Raw genomic sequence first — 20,873 nt, forward strand, 5'->3', positions numbered from 1 at the left:
TCTTCCAAAATATTTCAGTTAAATTTTCATTACGTGTTCTCACCACCCCTTCTAACATCATGTTGTTTGCTTGTGAGGTGTTGTCGCAAGAAGGGGAATAACGTTTAATCAAATGCTTCCACCAAAGATGTAACCGGCACGTCCTGAACAAATTAAATTCAAATTGCATAATATCCGTACCTTGAAGATGCCCCCTTCGAGATAATACTCACTTCAAAATTAAAAAGGAATTCTTCATCTACTCTTGAAAAAAGAAAGAAAAAAAGACGAATTTCTATACAGCACCGACCAGAACATGGGGCGCAAAATATTAAAAAAGAAAATGCCCCAAAAGTTTAAAAGCCACGACAGACCACGACACATGCAGATCAGGTCTTAAATCTATAATAGTGCACAAAAAATACATAACGCACGTTCTTCTCTATGTAAACCAAATTTCTTGACAACACTACCCTTCGATGCCAACCGCCCTCTTCCCTTTGTTTTATTACGGTATGTCGACATTGTGACAGCCATTCCAGGGACCATTTTCCCGCGACCCCTCAGCAACGTTTTGCACCAAAATGTCCGTTCACCGAAACGTCCGTGCACCGAAATGTCCGCACCGAAATGTCCTGCACCGAAATGTCCGGATCCCACAGCTGTCAATATGGACCACAGGTACCATCAGTTATTTCACCAGTACGTGACAACTACGATGGAAAGCACTACTTCGTAGGACAAATTATCTACGATGGAAATTGATGTTCTGAGGCTGGAACACAGAAGAAAGGACAATATAACACACAAGCCTCAAGTGCTTAAGAACAATGAATAATGAATGAAGAATAATATAGGAAGGACGTTACTGAAAAGGTTAGCCAGCTGTAGGATTCGAACCCACATCGGGTCCTACAGCTGGCTAACCTTTTCAGTGCCTCCCTTCTTTCGTCTGAAAAATTATCTACGTGACACGTACGAGCGTAGGGAACGCAAGCTACTTTGCATTTTTTTACCCAAAATGAAGTGCAGACTGCCTTCCATGATTACCTCCAGTAGTTTAGAGACATCAACTGTTCGACACCTTCTAGCTTGCGACGCAAACAGTTGGTTGAAACAACCAAATCGTAGCGGGAATAATGGCATGCAACAGGTAACATTCTCTGCTACAGAGACGCGAATGTAAGCTGCACTGGGTGCAGTTGGTCAAAATAAGGCATGAACCAAAAAGGACGACAACAGCGTCATGTGCAAACGTTCCCTCGCGCACGCGGACGTAATTGTTCGTTAGTCAGTTGAGGTCAAACGTTTACTCTTGAGCTGTACTCTACGCCGTGCACTCTGTAGCGTCGTTCCTGTCTGCGTCCACAACACTTTCGTTCCTTTCGTCATGTTCAACAACAACAGCGTCGTCTCTTACTTCCCTTCACAAGCAACCGTAAGTCCAGCAGCATTTTTTTCTTTATTGGAAGCCGCTTAGAAGATCAGCATAGCTGCTCAAAGCATCATATGCAAGTTTGTGAACCAGTTAATCAGCTTAGGTTAGGCACACTCCTATTCATAAGCAAAGGCTTTCACTCAGCAACGAACTTGTGTCCAGGAGTTCAGAACGAAGCCTCAGGTCAGGAGCCTATACATCGGACAGATGATTCTTCTAGTGTCCCAGTGAACAGTCGGAATATCCTGAGCTGAGGCTTCATTAAAACTGTCATCGGATTGCCGGATCTTCCTACTCTATACTTGTATCAGGGAGATCAGGAGCCGATATTTCGAACAGGCTGTTCTAGTTACCCAGTAGAACAGTGGAATATCAGCTCCTGACCTCGGGATTCATTCTTGACACAGTAACCAGATTGCTCTGCCTTCCTTCTATAAAGTTGTAACCAGAAGTTCAGAACGAAACCTCACGTGAGGAACCGATATTTCGAACAGACGGTTCTTCTAGTGACTTAGTGTACAGTCGAAATATAAGCTCCTGACCTGAGACTTCATGCCGATTACACTGTCACCAGATCGATCGGTCTTCCTTCGGCAAACTTGTAAAGTAATCCCAGCTGAGATTTTACAGCAGATTGTGGGGGAATGTCCAAGGGAAGTGTGTATGAATGGTGCAAACAGCTTTGCGAACGACGGGACATAGTGACGAATGAACCACATGGATACGTATGTCCAACTGTAGGCACGCCAGTGAGCATCGAAGCCCGTGAGCAAGACATCCTCGAGAACCGGCGAGTAGCAGTTCGGGACATTGCAGTCCAGCGTAACATTAGTGTCGGTTGTGTGGAGACAATCATTCACGAGCATTTACTGTTCCGCAAAATGTGTGCAAGATGGGTTCCCCGACACCTCACTTGTGATCACAGAGAGCGCGCGTGGCAGTCTCTGAGCAGCTGCTGAACCGGTTTAAATCCCAGGGGTAGAAATTTTTGCAATCAATCATCACGCGTCATGACACCCGGATGCATCATTTCACCCCAGAGATCAAAATCCATGGAATGGCGACACAAGGCTTCCCCGCCGCCAAAGAAAAGCAAGATGCAGCCGTCTGCTAGGGAATCCATGAGAACTGCCTTCTGGGAGATATGCGGTGTCATTCATGTGGACATCTTGGAGCAAGGAGTCAGGATTAATGCCCGTACTACTCCACGATGATAAAGTGTGCCGTTCGAAACGCAATTCGCAAGAAAAGGCATGGTATATTGTCCAGAAGGGGTCATTCTTCTTCATGACAACGCCCGTCCTCACACGGCGAATTTGACGATAGCAATCCTGGCCGAAATATGCTGGAAGGCTTTGCTCAATGCCCCTTACAGCCCAGATTTAGCACCATGCGATTACCATTTCTTGCGCTAAAGAGCACCTTGAAGTAAAGACGTTCCACATGGATGATACTAATAATAATTGGGGGTTTACGTCGCGAGACGACTGAGACCATGAGCGACACCACAGCGGTCGGTCTGTGAATTGCTTTTGCCCACCTGAGGGTTCGCTAACGTGCGATGAAAGCTCATCACATGGCACCCCGTATTTAGCGTCCCTCGAGGAAGACGGCGTGTCTAAGCAACTCGTACCTTGCCACCAAGTTGCTGGCGTCCTCGGCCGGGTTCGAACTCCCGATCTCGGGATCAGAAGGCGAACACGCTACCGACTGAGCCACCGAGGCCGGTCCACATACAGCGTGTCCCAGAAAACGTGTCATTGAATTATAATAAAAAAACTACGCCACCTAGAATCACGCGGTCAACAGCATTTGTTCTTATTAGGTTTTTTCCCCCTCCTAATGTGAATGTCATGCACTCCAAGTTTAATTAAGTAAATATTTTGAGAACTGAACTCGGAAATTTGCCAAGTAAAGGTCACTTTTTTACCCCACCAATATGAAGAGCGTGCCGAATTCACTCAAATTCATGATAATTCACAGCGATATTCACGAGCTATCCCATCGGAAAAAAATAGCCGAATATCATGCTTTTCGGAGCACCGAACCATAGCGCGCAATGGCTTTTTGAGCGCAATCGCTCTCAGTGCGACGAAAGGAGGTTCCGAAGCCTGCCCACAGAGTGATAGTAAAAAAAGTAACAGTTCCTAAAATTGGGAGAGGGAAAGCATTATCCCAGCGAAAGTCAGACGTGATAAGCCGTTCCTGTTTTATCTCTTTCTGCGATGTCGGGGAGGGCTGGGTTTCCAACCTCCTTTCGTCGGACTGACGAAGATTGCGCTGAAAAATTCATCGTGCGCTATTCTGTGCGACCTCCGTAGAGCATGATGTTCGGCTATTTTTTCCGATGGGATCGCTCCTGAATATCCCTTTCAATTATCATTACTTTGACTAAATTAGACACGCTCTTCACATTGGTGGGGTAAAAATGTGACCTTTACTAGGCAAATTTCCGACTTAAGCTCGCAAAAATGTACATAATTAAACTTACGTTACACGAGATTCACATGAGGAGGTGGCAAAAACCCAGTAAGAACAAATGCCATTGACCGCATGACTCTAGGTGATGTAGTTTTTTTAGTATAATTCAGTGACACGTTTTCTGGGACACCCTGTAGATGAAGCCCTCCAGAAAGATGTCCTGCAGTGGTTACGACAGCTGCCCACTTCTTTCTACATCGAGGAGTTGTCAAAGCGATGACAGCGGTGTCTAGATGGGCAGGAGGAAAAACTAACATAGTTTGATGCTTCCAGAATTTTCCATTGCATTTAAAGATGAAAAGTCTCGGTCAACTTTGAACGGTTCTTGTATATTATTCATAGGACGTCGCCCTCTGCAGGAACGCCTTGACAGTATGTCATGAAATGATGGCTCCTGGGTGCGCACTGTTCTGGAAGGGCTGTCTAGTAACAATACGCGAAAAAGCTTTTACGCGTGCATTGCTTTGGAGTCAAAATGGGGATAACACTTCGATGAACGCCCAAAGGGGTGCATGGAGCAAGAAAGGCTGTGAACCACTGGACTATCTACACAGAGTGGTCGCGAGAATTCGGTAACATTCGTTTTCCAAGCTGGTCTAAGTATGGCGAAAGAGATGCCGATAGCTTATTTGCATCTATCACTGTGCGGAGGATCGGAAAAGTCGAGGGAGATGTTGAGGATGAACATTCTAGTGTTCATCCTATTTACTTTCGAACACTGTCCCCTGCTACTATAACGACAACACTAATGCCGACACTGGGCGTTGATGGTTTCCTCCTATGATTTTCTCTTCTACTGCAAGCAATGCTCAATGGTTAGCGGGGTGGACACCGAAGCAAGATCAAACGTCCCTTTAGATACAATGCTCTTCGATAAACAACCAGAGGTAATAGTGTTTCCAAGGGGATGGGGGGTGGAGGTCAACTATGAACCAAGTGTCATTACTGTGGACGATCAGCCCCAATGAAAACCTTGCACGAATCTCAAAGACCCAAGATTTATGATGAGGGTTCCGGGTTTTCGGGGTTTATTTCTTTGCATACTCGGGAGTGCGTTTTTCGCCGTTTATTTTATATTGGGAATTTCATTTATTTTGCACAAGTTGCGACTGAGTTAACCTCATTATAAAGAATCCTTCATTAAATGATCATCATTAAAGAATGAGAAGCTGCCTTGCAAAAACGCTTACTGTTACGCGTTAGAACTTGCGGACAATGACGTGCCATGTTAGTGCGTAAGTTCCAACAACTAGCTACCCATGTCATATTGTCCAGTTTGAGAAGGAGGGAAAGCACGATTGACAGAAAAGGGGAAAAGAAAAGCCTTAGGGACTTTCCGTTTCAAGTAGCTGTTCGAAATGGCCTCAAAATATCCTCATGTCGAGTAGACTCACTAAATGCTCACTAAATATCCAGACATCTCGATGTTTAGTGTGAGACGGATGCTTCGCGCATTGTTAAGAGAAACAGTCATTGGGTATCCTTGTTGCGGGGGCTCGTAACACGCGATGTGACTTCCAATCCCGACACAAAATGAAACTAACACCGCCAACTATCAGGGAATATTTTCTTGTCGATCTCTCGGCTACTCACTCGAACCCGCAAAAGCGGAAGTTTTTCAGAAATTCGAATTGCTTCAAATTTAATTCTAGGACTCGCAACCCTACCTATGCTAGATGCGTACGTGATAAAACTAAATGCTATGTTGCCTTTTCCAGGGTGACGCAGCAGGGAGTAGGTGGCCAGGTGACTTGTCTCCTCTCCCGGTCTGTCCTGGAACGTCGCGTTCCGCCCAGAGCAGCCTCAATGCGAATACTACCATCAGCTCCAAGTGCGACAGCTGCCAGGACGCCTCCATATTCCCTAAGGTTGCTGTCATATTTAACTAACCATGGTAGTGGGGATGAGTTTGAGGAGCTAGCGACTAAATCGATAGCGTAGTAAACCATGCCGTCTCAAAGACAACGCACAGTGAGCATAGCAGCGCACGCTATTGTTTCGGGCCCGTAAACGCTTTTGATATTTATGCTGCGGGGAAGTATTAGGCGCTCATGTCTCATGCCATCGTCGTCACCGAACGGAACGGGCCCTTAGATGTTGTTTCGAGCGATGCTTTGTGGCTGAACGAACTATAGGTTCAAAATATAACATTTGATTCACAGGTACTCAACTGTCTGCACACCTTCTGCAAATTGTGCCTGGAAAGACAACTGACAAGCACCGACAAGTTGAAATGCCCTCTGTGTTTACAAGAGACGACCTTACCAGCCGAAGGCATTGCCGGACTCTTCTCAAACTATGCCACATCAATCATCCTCAAGACCTTGGTGCTCGATCGTTCATGTCTCACGTGCACTGCGTGCAAACACACAGCTGTTCCCGCAGTTGCACGCTGCCTTGACTGCATCCACTACATATGTTTAAATTGTGTAATGGCACACCAATTCATGCATTGCCTTCAAACCCACCGGGTTCTCACACTGGGTGAGATACAGATCTATCCAAACAACCTTAGAAAAGATGACCAAGCGACACGTTGTTTTCGCCACAAAAATCAGACTGTTCAGTTCACTTGCAGGACCTGCGACATTTCTGTTTGCCGGGAGTGCGCAGCGTTTGAACACCCCATTGACACTCACAACCTCATGGCTCTTGTCGATGTGAGACAAAAGCTCAACGAAAGTCTCTCATTCGTCATCAGCAGCACTAAAAAGAAGGCCAACAGCCTCCTCAGCTCTGCGACCGGCATAGAAACGACTTTGAGCCGGTTACACATCGAGTACCGCAAGGCTCAGGCTGATATTTGCAGCTCCTTCGAATCCTGGAACGAGACGACACTCGAACAGAGCAAGCAAGAAATTCTGATAGACCTGCAAAACACCTATAATAAAAAGCTTCTGTTCATTGAGAGCCTGGGCAAGAAAGTGCAGGACAGCTTATGCAAGATCATCAAAGTTTGCGTCACTGCCGAAAGGCTAGCAATCTTCTCGTCTACAAACCAGGAATTACTAGAATTTCAACAACTGCTGGATACAGATTTCCAGGAAATAATGGCCTTCAACCCTGAGGCACACTTGCAGGGCATGGAGCTGGTGTTCGTGCCCAACTTCACCGCCTTGCAAGTGAGCATCCGAAATTCCTTGGCGTCTACCCAGCAGCGCTCCGAAATCTTGCTGCGTGGAGCGCTCTCACGACCCGATATCAAGGCCCCAACCATCGACAGATATTCCCAAACTCCTCTTGGAACGAGCAACAACTCATCATCGAGCACATCGTCAATGCGTGAGCGCATCTACTGCGGTGGTGCAAGTTGCTCTACTAGCAATGACCCGTGTTCTACGAGCCTGTCTTATGCAGAAAAATGGTCCACAGAACCAAACCCAATATTTCCCTACGTGCCTCACCTTTCGGAGCCCAGCGTGAGCCTGCTGCGCAGTTCATATGCCTTGGGTAACGTCCTGCAAAACAAGTCCCCAATAAAGCGCAGGAAAATTTTCTACCACAGCAAGTTCGGAGAGTTCGGCGTCATGGAGGGTCAGTTCACGGAACCATCTGGAGTAGCTGTTAACGCTCAAGGCGACATTATTATAGCAGACACCAACAGACATCGTATCCAGGTATTCGACAGAGGCGGCAGATTCAAGTTACGCTTCGGAGAGTGCGGCAGGAGAGACGGCCAATTGCATTATCCGAACCGCGTTTTTGTCGTTCATGCTTTCGGCCACATCATAGTGACCGAACGATCTCCAACGCACCAGGTTCAAGTTTTCAACCAGTACGGACACTTCCTCCGAAAGTTTGGTTCATCAGTCTTGGAGCATCCGCGTGCAGTCACTGTCGACAGCAAACGACGAATCATCGTCGTTGAATGCAAAGTAATGCGAGTTATCATCTTCGACCTTTGGGGGAACATCTTGCGTCAGTTCAGCTGTTCCGAGCACCTCGATTTCCCGAACGGCGTCGCAGCGAATGACAAAGAGGAAATTTTTATCTCTGACAATGGAGCTCATTGTGTGAAGGTGTTCTCCTACGAAGGTGCACTCCTCCGGCTTATTGGTGGAGCTGGGGTAACCAACTATCCCATAGCTGTGTGCATCAACAGAAATGGTCATCTGGTCGTGTCGGACAATCACCACTACTTCCATATCACTGTGTTTACGCAAGATGGCCATCTCGTGAGCGCCTTCGAAAGCCACGTGAAGCATGCACAGTGCTACGACGTTGCCCTCACGTACGACAACTCCGTCATACTTGCTAGCAAGGACTGTAGACTATACATTTATCGCTATGACCGGTCATTGTTCTAAAGGTTTCCCAGGATGCTTGTATTTGTGGCGCTTCTGTCTGTGGCACTTATTTCTGTTGATACCCTTGGTTTGGCATGATGGGATTAGTACTCGCAGGGAAGAGTAAAATTGCTCTCTGAATTGCTCGCCGTGGTCTCCTTGTTTACTGTGTCCCTTAGGCACTTGGAGGCTCTGTGTTGTATTTCTCGATAGATAGAACCCGCCTCGGCTCATTCGTCTATCTGTTAAAATTTGGTCCCCTTGCTAACCAAAAATTCCGTTTCGAGAACAATTGTTGTGCTTCTCAGTTCTGTTCAGTGTCGGCCATTAATGAGCAGCGAAAGAAAAAAAAATCGTTTTCTGAAACATTCCAGACAACTTCTTTCCAGATTTCTTTCAGTTCATGTTTACGCTTATGGATAAACTGTAATAAAGGCTGGCTAGCTGGGCTAGCTTTCCCTCAAGAACACTCCCTTCCCTACTCTTCCCTTCCCCATTACGCACGCGTACAGGTTCGTCAGGTAGTAACGCAGCGGGTTCAACGAGTTCATAGTTCACCGGGCACACAATGACAGTGATGGAAAATCATGTAATAAAAACTGAGTTATGTGCTTCCATCCACCACTAATTGAGAGACAGTAAATGTGTTGTCGACAACGCGAAAGACTTCTTTCTGTTCAAAGTAACACGCACGATATTTCTCGCACTGGATTTTACCCCAGCTTGGATTGCAACATTGGTAATACATTGCACCAGTTGGAACTCAGATCTTTCTGTCTGTGTTACTGCGACCACCCCAACCCCTCCCTGCTGTCCTCTATCCATCTGTTCACATCTGTACGACGCTCAAAGTCACAGTTGCTTCGCGGCGCTAACAGGGAGTAACAAAGTTATTGCTACAAACAAGGAGACAATTACTGTTATGGACAATAATCACGTCCTCATTTCCGTGTCAGTTGTACTTCAAACCCTTGTATACTTCTACAAGGGTTAAACCAGACTTGTACGTATCTTGAGTACGTACTCAAAATACTACATTTTAGATACTTTTTCCGCTATTTTGGTACTCTACTCTACACTTTTTGTGACAAGTATTTTTAAGGTATTTAAAATATATATATATTTTTTTCAGTATTTGCTACTCAGTACTCAAAACACTTTCCTTCCTCATCAAGCCGTATCCAGCACACTTCCCCACCGTGTCCAGATTTTCAGCTCACTGGAACTTACCTTTTTTTTTTTTTTCGGAAATTCGCGGATTTGTAATTTATCCTCCTGTAGAATAGGCTGGTCCCACGCTTACCCATTCGTCAGAAAACGGTTCGTATTCATATTGCCAGGGGAGTAGGTACAAGAGAGTCCTGGCATTTCTTTCCTTGGTCACCAAAGCAATAAACAAGCGCCAAAAGTGGTACCCGAGCTGACATACCGGAGAGATTACGAAGTTTTGAGTCAGAACATATCACCAAAGTTTACTTGAGTTCACCAAAGTTCACCGAACATTACTTGACGCGAAGACCTTGCAAATAAAAGGTATGCTTAAGTATGGCGGATGAAGTTTATTCCTTTCACTTGTACGGCCACGTTCAGAATACGCGTCTCTCTTACTGCTAATACTAAAGTACTTTAAAGAGTATCTTAAATATGTCTTACAGTATGTAGTACTCTACTCAAATTACTTTCCGTTTTGAGTATTTTGTACTTTATTTTAAATACTGTCTACATGGAGTATTTAGTATTATTTTAAATACTTTTGTGCAGTATTTTGTACACGTCTCGTTGCAGGGAATAAAATTATTTTTGTGTTTGACGTCGCAAACGGGACGTTCCTAATCTCTGTTGGCTAGGGGCACAATCGCTCCAGCTTAAAATCGTCCCCCCAAACCACCTGGACGTTGTGCTTAGAAGCTAATGTCTTTAAAGAGACTATCGCATCCGGGAACGTATGTATGAGACCGATACGGCAGACGATGAGGCAGACCACAATTAGCGACGACACAGACGCGTATGCCTCAAACGCCCAGAAACTGACGAATTCAAACAACTCAGGGAAAAGAGGTGCTGACGCCAGGAATCGAACTTGGGTCTTCTGATCTCCGGTGAGATATGCTAACAGCTACACCACACCAGCTCGCTTTTTCTTTTTTCAAAGAGCATTTTATTTGCCGCAGTTACAGTTCAAGACGTAGATGTCATTTACGATGCAAGATGCGGTATAGCCCTAGTACCTTTTGCGCCAAAAAAAAAAAAAAAAAAAAACAAATCATCATCAAGATGCGGTATGTGATTAAGAGGATTAAGGATGACCGGTTGCACTATATACACAAGAAGATACATGCTTGTGACGAAAGCGTGGGTGTACCTTCAGGACCAGGACCAACAACCTCAAGTACGTTGAGCCAGGTGGGGTACTCCAGACTACCTGATCGGGAGAGGAGAAACCTACACAGCGACATCATGTACCTCCTGAAGAAAGGCCAGGAACCAACTGGAGATTCGTTGCGGTCTGTCATACGACGAGCTACCCACAACGAGTACAAACCTAACAAACAGCTTACGTGTCTGTGTCGTCCCTAATTGTGGTCTGCCTCGGCCAATTCTTGTTGTTTATGTCGTTTACAAATCGCCCTGCTTCGTGTCTGGTTGGTTGGTTGGTTGTCTGTCTCCCTGTATACTTGAGGCACTCTAACTCAAGGGACAAGGCGTGCTGGTGTGGTGTAGCGGTTAGCATATCTGACCGGGGATCAGAAGACCCGGGTTCGATTCCACCTCTAGTCAGTACCTATTTACGTCAGCACCTGAATTCGTAAATAAACGACTTTTAAAGGTTCGCACTCCCTCTGTAGCTACTACCATGATGACGCAAGCAAGGCACACGAATTGGAGCGGAACGCAGGCGATTGCCTCCGATGTCGTCTGCTTGACGTTCGCATCGCCAGTGAAAAGCCGACTTTCGCTTAGCAGTGTGAGTTCTGACGTGACACGGTGCCACGCTCCTGGCTGTACAAACGAAACATTCGATATTATCGATTGTCCAACTATCGAGTGAACCAGGGTTTCAATAGTATCGCGATAGTTTTTCGGACTACCGATAGTATCGTGACGTATAGGTGGTGCACTTCACCCAACTTCACGTCGCGTAAGCCAAGCCAATCCAATCCAATCCAGCGTACCTGAATTCGCGTTTTGCTCCTGCCTGCAAACCATCGATACTTCAGCTTGTTTCAGTTTGAAGACGAACCTTTCTGCGAAATTTACGTTTCGCTCCTGCAAACTATCAATACTTTGCTCAATCCGAAATTTAATTTTACTTTTGGTCCTGCAAACTATCAAGAGTTCCTTCACAACGAATTCAAATTTGAGCGGGTTTCTTTTGAGAACGAAACTTTCTGAATTCGCGTTTCGCTCCAGCAGTATGACTAGTTCGCACACTGCGAATTTAAAATTTTAGCTGTTTCTTTTGAGAACAAAACCTTCTGAGCTCACTTCACTCCAAATTTAAAATTTGAGCAGGTTTCTTTTGAAAACGAAACTTTCCGATTTCGCGTTTTACTCCTATAAACTCTCAAAAGTTTGTTGACTACGAATTTAAAAATTCGCTCATGTTTGTTTTAAAAACGAAAAAAGTCTGTGTTCGCGTTTCGCTCATGCAAACTATCGTTTAGTCACTCACAATTTAAAAGTAGAACATATTTCAATCGGAAACAAAAACTTCTGAATATGATGTCCATGAAATATGAAATGTCGGATATGAAGTTTGCATTTCTGAACTGTGACAGTAACATAAACTACTAAAAAAATTTACAGCGTATGGGACCGCTCTGAATAAGATTAACCTACGCATAGCGCATAAGAATCCACGAAATCTTTTTCTGCGTTTTCTGCTTTGTTGGTTTAAGCAGAACAGGTCCGTTTTCACGAACAGTTCCTCTGCTTTATGTAACCGTTTTTTTATTCGCCTGTTTTTCATACTAACAGAGCGAAAACTCTTAGGTTAGATTGATAATACAACTGGGAGCAGTTTCTTCTACATTTTTGCAGTAAGCGGGTTTGGGACCAGCCCACTATCGATAGTTTTCAACAAAACTATCGATAGTCAAATGAGTAGTCATCTCAACCATCTATAGTACTATCGATTGTGTTTGAATAATTATCGCCCATCACTAGCTACAAACACGTCCGACTCTGAGCAGAACATTCGGTTGCCAAGGCTACCAAGATCCCTCCAGGCACTCCCTGAGTGGTCTTCTCCGTGCCAAAGGGCGCTCACTGATTGGCCTTATTCGTGTTCCGCTTCCAGAGAAGGAATTCCGGAATACTCTCAATATGCGTCGTCTGCTCTTGACATGGGTTGCATCAAACTGCACAGGAACAATTCGCGTCAGATTTTCGGCGTTATCAGTGAGTGTTAGTATATCGCACGCTATCGCCTTTTAACGGATCGCCTAACGGTTTTAGTCATACGGTCACAAAGGGAAAGTGCTGAACGAGTCCGAAAGGTTGACACTGGAAGCATTCCTTATCAGTGAGCAGAAGGACAGATGTGTCAGCGTATGTCAGCCTACCATAAATCGCATTCGGTGACAGTGAGTCAGCTTTTTTTAGGGCGCAGCTTCGTTCATTAAACTGTTGTTGAAAGTCTCGCCTGTGTTGTTGTGTCCTTCGTCTTCGTTCCCCTGGCGCTTTACAGAATCGATTTGTACCAACCAACAGGCCCGACTTAACGCGTTAACGTGTGTACTTGAAACGAATGCGCGTCCACAGGAGTTCGCATTGGCCAACGCAGAGTTTGCGGAGAAGTTCCTGAATAACGACTTTGGGCATGTTTGTAACGTTTACGATAGGCTGTGGTCTCGGACTGACGTGGCCAATGCCAGCTAGATAGCAGAAGGCCTGAACACCCTTTCAATTGACGTCACGCACGTGGCCCTACTGTGGCAGTTGGGGATAAGATGTGACGTCACCGAAAGAACAAAGAAGAAACCCAAGCAGCACAATGTACTGAAAGTCGAGTGCGATAGGGGCGGACGGGTAGGTGGAAGACCTTGAACAGGCTCGTGGAACTAAAGAACATTGATAAGGTACATGACGTCAACCCCTATTGTTTTACTTTCGGTACATTGCGCTGCTTGGGGAAAAGGTCCCGCCCTAAAAATGCTTGGCAGCCGGTCCACGAGCGTGACGTTACGGAAAGAGTGCTCTGCTCCCGATCTTGAACTTTCGCATGGCGATCGCTGTAGTTATATTTAAAGTTCGCGCGCTCCAAAGCCGCTTTCGTTGGCTCGCGCAAGAGCTCCTGGCGAATCACGAGCCGAAGTGATGCGTTTAACGCGCGTTGTGGGATAACGACAAATCGTGGCCCAGGCTATGTTAGTTAGGCGGCATTGACGTGGCGCCCGCACGTGCGCAACCACGCAAACTGTTGCGCGTGGACGATAAAGCTATCGCTGTCACTGCTTCGCACACCGGCGCCAAAAGGCGTGAATTTTCTTACCTAGACCATTACATCCTGGTAGCTGAACACAGCTCCTTATCGATTACCTTCAACTTAAAGTAAGTTCTGTAGGCACCAACTGGCTGTTTTTGTTCTTTTGAACTCGTTAATTGATCCATTTTACTGGCTCGCGTGAGAACATTATGCCATTGTCCTGGGTATTTATCAATTAATAACAGTGTGCATCTTAGACGATTACCAGGCCAACGTTTGCCGCAGTTTCCTAATAATGTATTACTTATTCAGGGGGTCTAATAATGCTAATAGCTGTGGCATGTGTGCGTTTCGTCTCAGTCATCGTTACGATCCTAATGCCATCTAATACAAGTCTGCAGAGTAATAAAACAGTCACTGTTCGTGCTTACACTGGGGACGAAGCGAATTAGGTAACGAAGCCCGTTTAAGTTGCAGTGCACAGCTGCTCGAGAAAAGAAGCAATCAAGAGAGGAGAAAATAAGTTGAACGGAGCAATATGCAAATGGATTCATCGGTGCTGGAAAGTGGTGTCCCAAAGGATTTGGCACATTCCTCTTAGTCAGAGGTGGGAAATTATTTCCCGCCAGAAAGTTACTACGAAGGCCCTGATAGCGTTACGCGTATTGCAACATTGCAACGTCAGAGGACTACTCTATATGTGTAATACAGAACTGGATGATATTATTACGGGAGAGAATGGCCGTATAGTCGTTTATTCGCATGGATTAGCGAGAGATGATCTCACATGTCGTCGTCGTTCCCGTACGTGACAATTTCATACGGTGATGCCTTAAAACTGATCAAGGTAGAACGCGTATAAGACAGGGACTGACATGGACAGCGTTTCGTGTGAGTTGCAAGGAAAGCGATGCAATTTTTTCACATATAGAGACGAACACAAACACTGACTCAAATGCCAAGAGTTGGTGCGTGGAGTACTGGCCTGTCACGTGTTATATTTCCGAGAGATGGTGAGAACAAGAGACCACATTGCTGGCCAGATAGGGGGCTCGCAAAGCACGTGTTCCCGTTTTGGAAGTATTTTTTGCCGGCTAGATCCTCTTGTCACTTGATATTGACACAACAAGGGAAGTATATACGTATGTACATGTAACCAGGTAAGGAAGGAGTGAAAGGAGGGTGAGTGAGAGTGAGTGGCTGGTTTGTCGTCCCTTCAGATGACGCACCCCGAAAGTCGCTGGAGAGGCGTGTTAGCTTCGCTGAATTGGTAGAGCCCTGGACCGGTAATCCAGCAGATGTGGGTTCGATCCCTACAGCTGGCTAACCTTTTCAGTGACTTTCATCTTTCATCGTTGGTTTCTTAGGAATTTGAGGCTTTGTTTGTATCTGTCCCTTCTATGTTGTTCCAGCCTCAGAACATCAGTTTCTCTCTTGTTCAAGGAAGTAAGATCTTTCTATAAGAAGTTTTTTTTTAATTCCGTGTTTGCGCCGCGAAGCAACTGTGGCTACGAGCGGCCTACAGCTGTGAACAGATGGAGAGAAGACAGCAGGAAGGAGTGGGGGACAGGGGGATTAGTATGCGTCCTGGGCCGACTTCAGGGGGAACTGTGCCGACATTCGTCTGGAAAGTCTTGGGAAAACATCAGACAGCACAGCCGGTAGTAGGATTCGAACCCACCACCTCCCAGTCTTCAGCACGCCCTTGGCTACCACCAAGGAGCGGGACGCCTAAAGGGGGAATCACTTCTGCGCAAGACAATAGAGAAAGTTTGTTCGCACACCGCTCAGAAACGGCGTAAAATGTTGTAAAAACAGAAGTACTGGCGTGTTCCCCTTGCTTTACCCTTTTCAATCACACATTTTGTAGAATTCCAGGCCTATCCGATGATTTGTATTGAGCCCGAATTCGTAAATATTTTAGTGTGCGACACTCTACCGAGATGGCAGAACATGTTCGAGACGCACCAAACTTTAATTTATTAAAATCGACGGCTCGACCTTGTCCTCTAAAAAAAAATACTTCATTGACTAGAGAAAAGCTAAGAGAACACGCCAGTACCAATCTTAAGATGATAGTTTAGAGCGTTCACGTGTCTTGTGCGAACGAAAATCGCCCATAGATTTCTGAAGAAGTGATTCCCGCTTGACCCGCTCGGCCATGCCGCTGGTCTCTTCAAGAAGTTCACGTAGAATAAACACTACAAGGGACTGTTAGGGTATGCTCTGTTATAGAAGTCTCTTCTGGTACACATAACAAACACTATCAATAAAGAAGTGACAGGGCGCTGACAAGCTGGTGCATGATGAGAGAGGTGGTACCCGAGACGGGGAGGGAGAATTCTTGTTGTGTCGTCTCTCTCCCTCCCCGTCTCGGGTACCACCTCACTATCAATAAACATCAGACAAAAAATACGCAGCATAATTAAAAGAATTACCCTGTGGGAAACATGTCCTTGCAACATGCAACAAAATCCGTTAGCATAGGAGCGCCGTACAAAATGTGAGCTATCTATCTAGAAGAAAAGTATACGTAGTTGCCATTTCAACTGAGCAAAACTGAATTCTTAAATGTGTCGACGAAGCATTCCACACTTTGGCACCGAAATAAAGCATGGAAAGAACACCAATATTCTCACGACGTAGGTAGTTTGAAGATGATGAAACCAAGTGATCAGAGCCCATGCCGTGGTACAATTTGTACACGAGTGTCACAAAACATGGCTGGCCACTTTTTACTCTTGTTTCTCCAAATGTCTGAGGTCTGGAAACAATTCCCAGACTCGGGGCCGAAACACGTGATGATGATGAGAATCATGATGCTGACGATGATGATGGTTATGATGATGATGATGATGAGAGGAGGAGGGGGGGTAGGACGTCGTCGTCTTCGTCGTCATCGTCGTGGTCATCATCATGGTCGTCATCATCATCATCATCAATAGCGCAATCAGAAATAAATAAATAATGTCCCCCTTTCAAAGCCTAGAGGTTTTTGCCGTTACTTGAGATGTTTCCTGAACGCTGGGCTCATCAACCAAAAATTGTTTCCCACTTCTCACGATTTTGTCAGTTGTGACCAAAGTACTTCCCAAATATGTTAACAGCTTATCGGGAGTTGATATGATAGAAGAGAACGATGTGTGATCCCTACATAGCGCAAAATCGCAATCGCGTTTCTGGTGTAATTACAGCAGCCACGTAACAAATGGAGCGCAACTCAACATGACTGTAACATACGAAGTTAGTAGAAAGAGTCAAGTCCTGGGATGGCTTCACAAACATTCAAAAATCAGCACTGCAGCTTTCTAAGTTTATTCTGTACGAGCTTTCGCGCGGAGGGCCACGCTTTGTCAGGTACGGTAGGTGGGTAGGTAGGAAGAAGCGTGGCCGTACACAATAAACTTAGGAAGCTTCAGTGTTGTCTTCTGAATGTTTATGGCTGTAACAAGTCGGTACAGTTACCAGCACACAAGCTCTATGGACGTTGGACGAAGTCAAGGTGCTGCTACTTTGTTGGCACGTCGCCGCGTATCAGCCGAGCACGGCCATTATCCCAAATTCGCGTCGTCAGATATATGGCTCACTGACGACCTTTACGTGCGTTCGGAAATGGTCGACAGAGTCGTGTGGGGAAAGAACCAAGAGCTGTGATGTTGAAACACCTACTACGCTGTAGCAATAACCGAGAGAAGACGCGCTAATCGGGCTCCGTGGGAGCGAAACTGCCGCAATGATAACGACCTCGTCGTCTATTACGTATGCGCATATATACAGGGTATTTCGCCCAACGTGTTATAAAAGTCGTATTAAAAAATCTGCTTGTCCGAAAATTATAGGGTCAATGCTATTTATCTCGGAGGAGCTTTCAGCACGATTTCCAATTTAGCATTACCAATCATCATCGATTACCAATTCATTTTTATCAATTTTAATTCGCGAGAAATTTGATTTTCTGAATTGAACTTCGAAATTTGCGAAGTCAACCTCCTCTTTCTTCTTCTTTTTATGCTTCCGCTGATAACGACAGCATAGGTACAACGTATACAGGGTGTCCCAGAAAACGTGTCATTGAATTATAATTAAAAAAACTACACCACCTAGAATCATGCGGTCAACGGCATTTGTTCTTACTAGGTTTTTGCAACCTCCTCATGTGAATGTCGTGTAACGTAAGTTTAATTATGTAAATTTTTGCGAACTGAAGTCAGAAATTTGCCAAGTAAAGGTCACTTTAACACCACCAATGTGGAGAGCGTATCTAATTTACTCAAAGTCATGATAATTGACAGGGATATGCAGGAGCTATCCCATCGGAAAAAATAGCCGAACATCATGCTCTACGGATCTCCCAGAGGATAGCGCGCGATGAATTTTTCAGCGCAATCGTTGTCAGTCCGACGAAAGGAGGTTGGATACCCAGCCCACACCGGCATCGCGGGAAGAGATAACACGGGCATGGCTTATCGCGTCCGGCTTACGCTGGGATTATGCTTTCCCTCTCCCAATTGTAGGAATTGTCACATTTTCTACTACTTATCACTCTGTGCGCTGGGTTTGGAACCTCCTTTCTTCGGACTGACAGCGATTGCGCTCAAAAAGCCGTAGCGCGTTATGGTCTTGTGCTCCAAAAAACATGATGTTCGGCTGTTTTTTCCGATGGGATAGCCCGTGAATATCACTGTCAGTTATCATGAATTTGAGTGAATTCGGCACGCTCTTAATATTGGTGGGGTAAAAAAGTGACCTTTGTTGTGTGACCAAATTTCCGAGTTCAGTTCGCAAATATTTACATAATTAAACTTACGATGCACGACAGAACTAGACAAAAAAAATAAAGAACTCCGACTTAACATAACATACTCAGACGAAACGTCTGAGTAAACCTTGTTATTTTGTTATGTTAAGTCGGAGTTCTCTACTTTTTTGTCTAGTTATGTCGTCTCCCGGCTTTTGGAGTATTTTTGCATCTATACACGACATTCACATCAGGAGGTGGCAAAAACCTAATAAGAACAAATGCTGTGAACCGCATGATTCTAGGTGGCGTAGTTTTTTCATTAGAATTCAATGACACGTTTCCTGGGACACCCTGTGTAGTTATGTGAAGCAAGAGTGAGAAGGAGGCGTGTCGCCGTTTTCTTCCGCCGCATATTGTATAAATTTGCGCGCGTCGAAAAGACGGTTTTCACTTCTTCATTTATTTATTTTTTCAGCTACTATGATTGTAGTATGTATTTTGCAATGGAATGGGATAAATCCGACATGCATTCTCTGTTTCTCGCAAAAAAACGTGAGGTTGGCTTGGCAAATTTTTGAGTTCAATCCAGATAATTCAATTTCTCGCGCCTTCAAATTTATAAAAGTGCTCGTAAGTCATGGTAAAAGCTCCCTAGAGGTAAACAGCGTTGGTCCATGATTTTCAGGGAACTAGGTTTTTATAGTATACGATTTTTAACATGTTACGTGAAACATCCACTGTAATGCTAAAAAGTCTGTCGAGATGGTCACGAACCAATGTACAAATAAGAATAACGAGACTTGGGCGGAAGTTTGAAGCGAATTAGAACATTAATAATTTATTGCACGTTAAGGGATTGTTATTTATATAATCCCAGACGTGAAAAATGGGACACAAATCGAATCGCTCTCCGTCTTTCGCAGGACTAAGTACGCATACTTATAGACTGTGTATACATTATCTATACATACGACTATAGCTTATTATAAGCTACCGACAATTAGAATACGTATTTTTCATCATATATTGTATATTGCCAAATTGTATATTAGACTATACTTACACTAAGCCAAGACCATGATATTATATATTAGCGCTCCCTTTTATGTTATTTTTTCAACATGATCATTAACGTACATACTGTTAAGTATTAAATAATGGGAGTGGGAAAGGGACGTTGTAAGACTTACTTTATGGGAAAAAGGGATCAAGCACAAGACACCGTTCGTAGAATGACGATTATGAATACGATCGGGATGATGAGGGTGCTGATTCTGTCTCACAATATATTTATCATGCTGGTTCCGCTTTGAATGTCACACATGCCCATGATACGCTTCTGCAGAAAATTCGTCAGCCCTGGGACTACAGTGCTTTTTTTTTCGTGCGCCCTGAAAGTGTGTCAGGAATGCAAGCTTGCACGGCACATATATTGGAACCATATGAGCCACGTGCGCCGACTGACGTCACAATAGTTCTTTCGTTGCTATCTGAAGCACGAATGGAATGTCCACTGTCCGAATGACACTACTGCTGGGAGAAACGCTCCTGCTGTCTTGTGTGTGTGTGACCGATCAATTGCCCACCAAGTTTTTTTTTCTCTCTCTCTCTCTATACCACGATGAAATCCAGCAACGCAATCGGGAATACTATCTACTGAATAGTGCACTGTGGAACCCGTATTTACAGGGGGTTCATTCTTATCTCTCTTCCTTATCATTACTTATCTTTTCTTTATTATCTTCTCTTATCCTTATCTTATCTTTCTCCCTTATCTAATCTTATCTCCTCCCTATATTCTTCTCTCTTTTGTCGATCACTCTTATCACGCGATGTCTTTGCCGAGAAGAATGGTTCAGCGCGTTGTCTTTGACGTCGATGACAACATACGGAACGCGAAACTAGAGCAGAGAGCGGGAGAAGTGGAATTTCTTACTAACAATTTCATTCTGTAAGTACGCTAATTTGTACACTAATTAGAACACTTTCTGCTGGCCTGCTACTTCCAGCGCACGGTGGGCTGCTCTGTGGGCTTTAGCGTAAACTCAGACGACGTGCCCGGGGCCATGATTCGACAAGCGACGACGACGACGACGACGACGCACTACGATGACGACGACGACGGTGGAGGACGATTGCACTACGGATGGAACGGATAACAGGCTTCCTTGGGCTGCATGGTTTTGTGTTGCCCTTAGATTGACCTTGATATGATTAAATAAAGATGCCAGAGAGAAACTCACCTCGTCACGGGAGAGGTGTTTCCAATCCCACGCGATAAACCCCATCGAAAGTAAAAGAAGAGCAAATAAAAAAAAAAGTCCTCGAGGAACCTATAGTTATAATTCGGGGCTTTACGTCGCGAGAAAACTGCGATCACGAGCGACGCCACAGTGGTCGGGTCTGTGGATTAATTCTGCAAACCTGAGGGTTCTTCAACGTGCGCCGAAATCTGGACACACGGCACACCACATCCAACGTCCCTCGCAGAAGACGGGTATCTGAGCACCTTGTACCCTT

The 20,873-nt window shown here is 45.0% G+C and overlaps 1 protein-coding gene and 1 long non-coding RNA gene across 3 annotated transcripts in view; one reads left to right on the top strand and one right to left on the bottom strand.

Annotated features, from left to right (window-relative positions):
* The window catches only part of LOC135397231 (uncharacterized), a 447,853-nt gene that overhangs the window by 272,919 nt on the left and 154,061 nt on the right, over positions 1-20,873 (bottom strand). The gene's annotated exons all lie outside the window — the stretch shown is intronic.
* Positions 1,280-8,330, top strand: LOC135397216 (B-box type zinc finger protein ncl-1-like). The gene is made up of 3 exons (XM_064628645.1): positions 1,280-1,417; positions 5,617-5,766; positions 6,061-8,330. Exons 1-3 carry the CDS (start codon positions 1,370-1,372, stop codon positions 8,203-8,205), a joined length of 2,343 nt encoding a protein of 780 aa, XP_064484715.1. The 5' UTR covers positions 1,280-1,369; the 3' UTR covers positions 8,206-8,330.

The sequence above is a fragment of the Ornithodoros turicata genome, chromosome 1, assembly GCF_037126465.1.
Source record: "Ornithodoros turicata isolate Travis chromosome 1, ASM3712646v1, whole genome shotgun sequence".
NCBI classification, from domain to species: Eukaryota; Metazoa; Arthropoda; class Arachnida; order Ixodida; family Argasidae; genus Ornithodoros; species Ornithodoros turicata.

Bases quoted from the DNA above. Each gene is read 5' to 3' on its own strand.
- LOC135397216 (XM_064628645.1), top strand. From the start codon at position 1,370: ATGTTCAACAACAACAGCGTCGTCTCTTACTTCCCTTCACAAGCAACC. The intron at 1,418-5,616 runs GTAAGTCCAGCA...TGCCTTTTCCAG, and splicing joins ACTTCCCTTCACAAGCAACC to GGTGACGCAGCAGGGAGTAG. The intron at 5,767-6,060 runs GTTGCTGTCATA...TTTGATTCACAG, and splicing joins ACGCCTCCATATTCCCTAAG to GTACTCAACTGTCTGCACAC.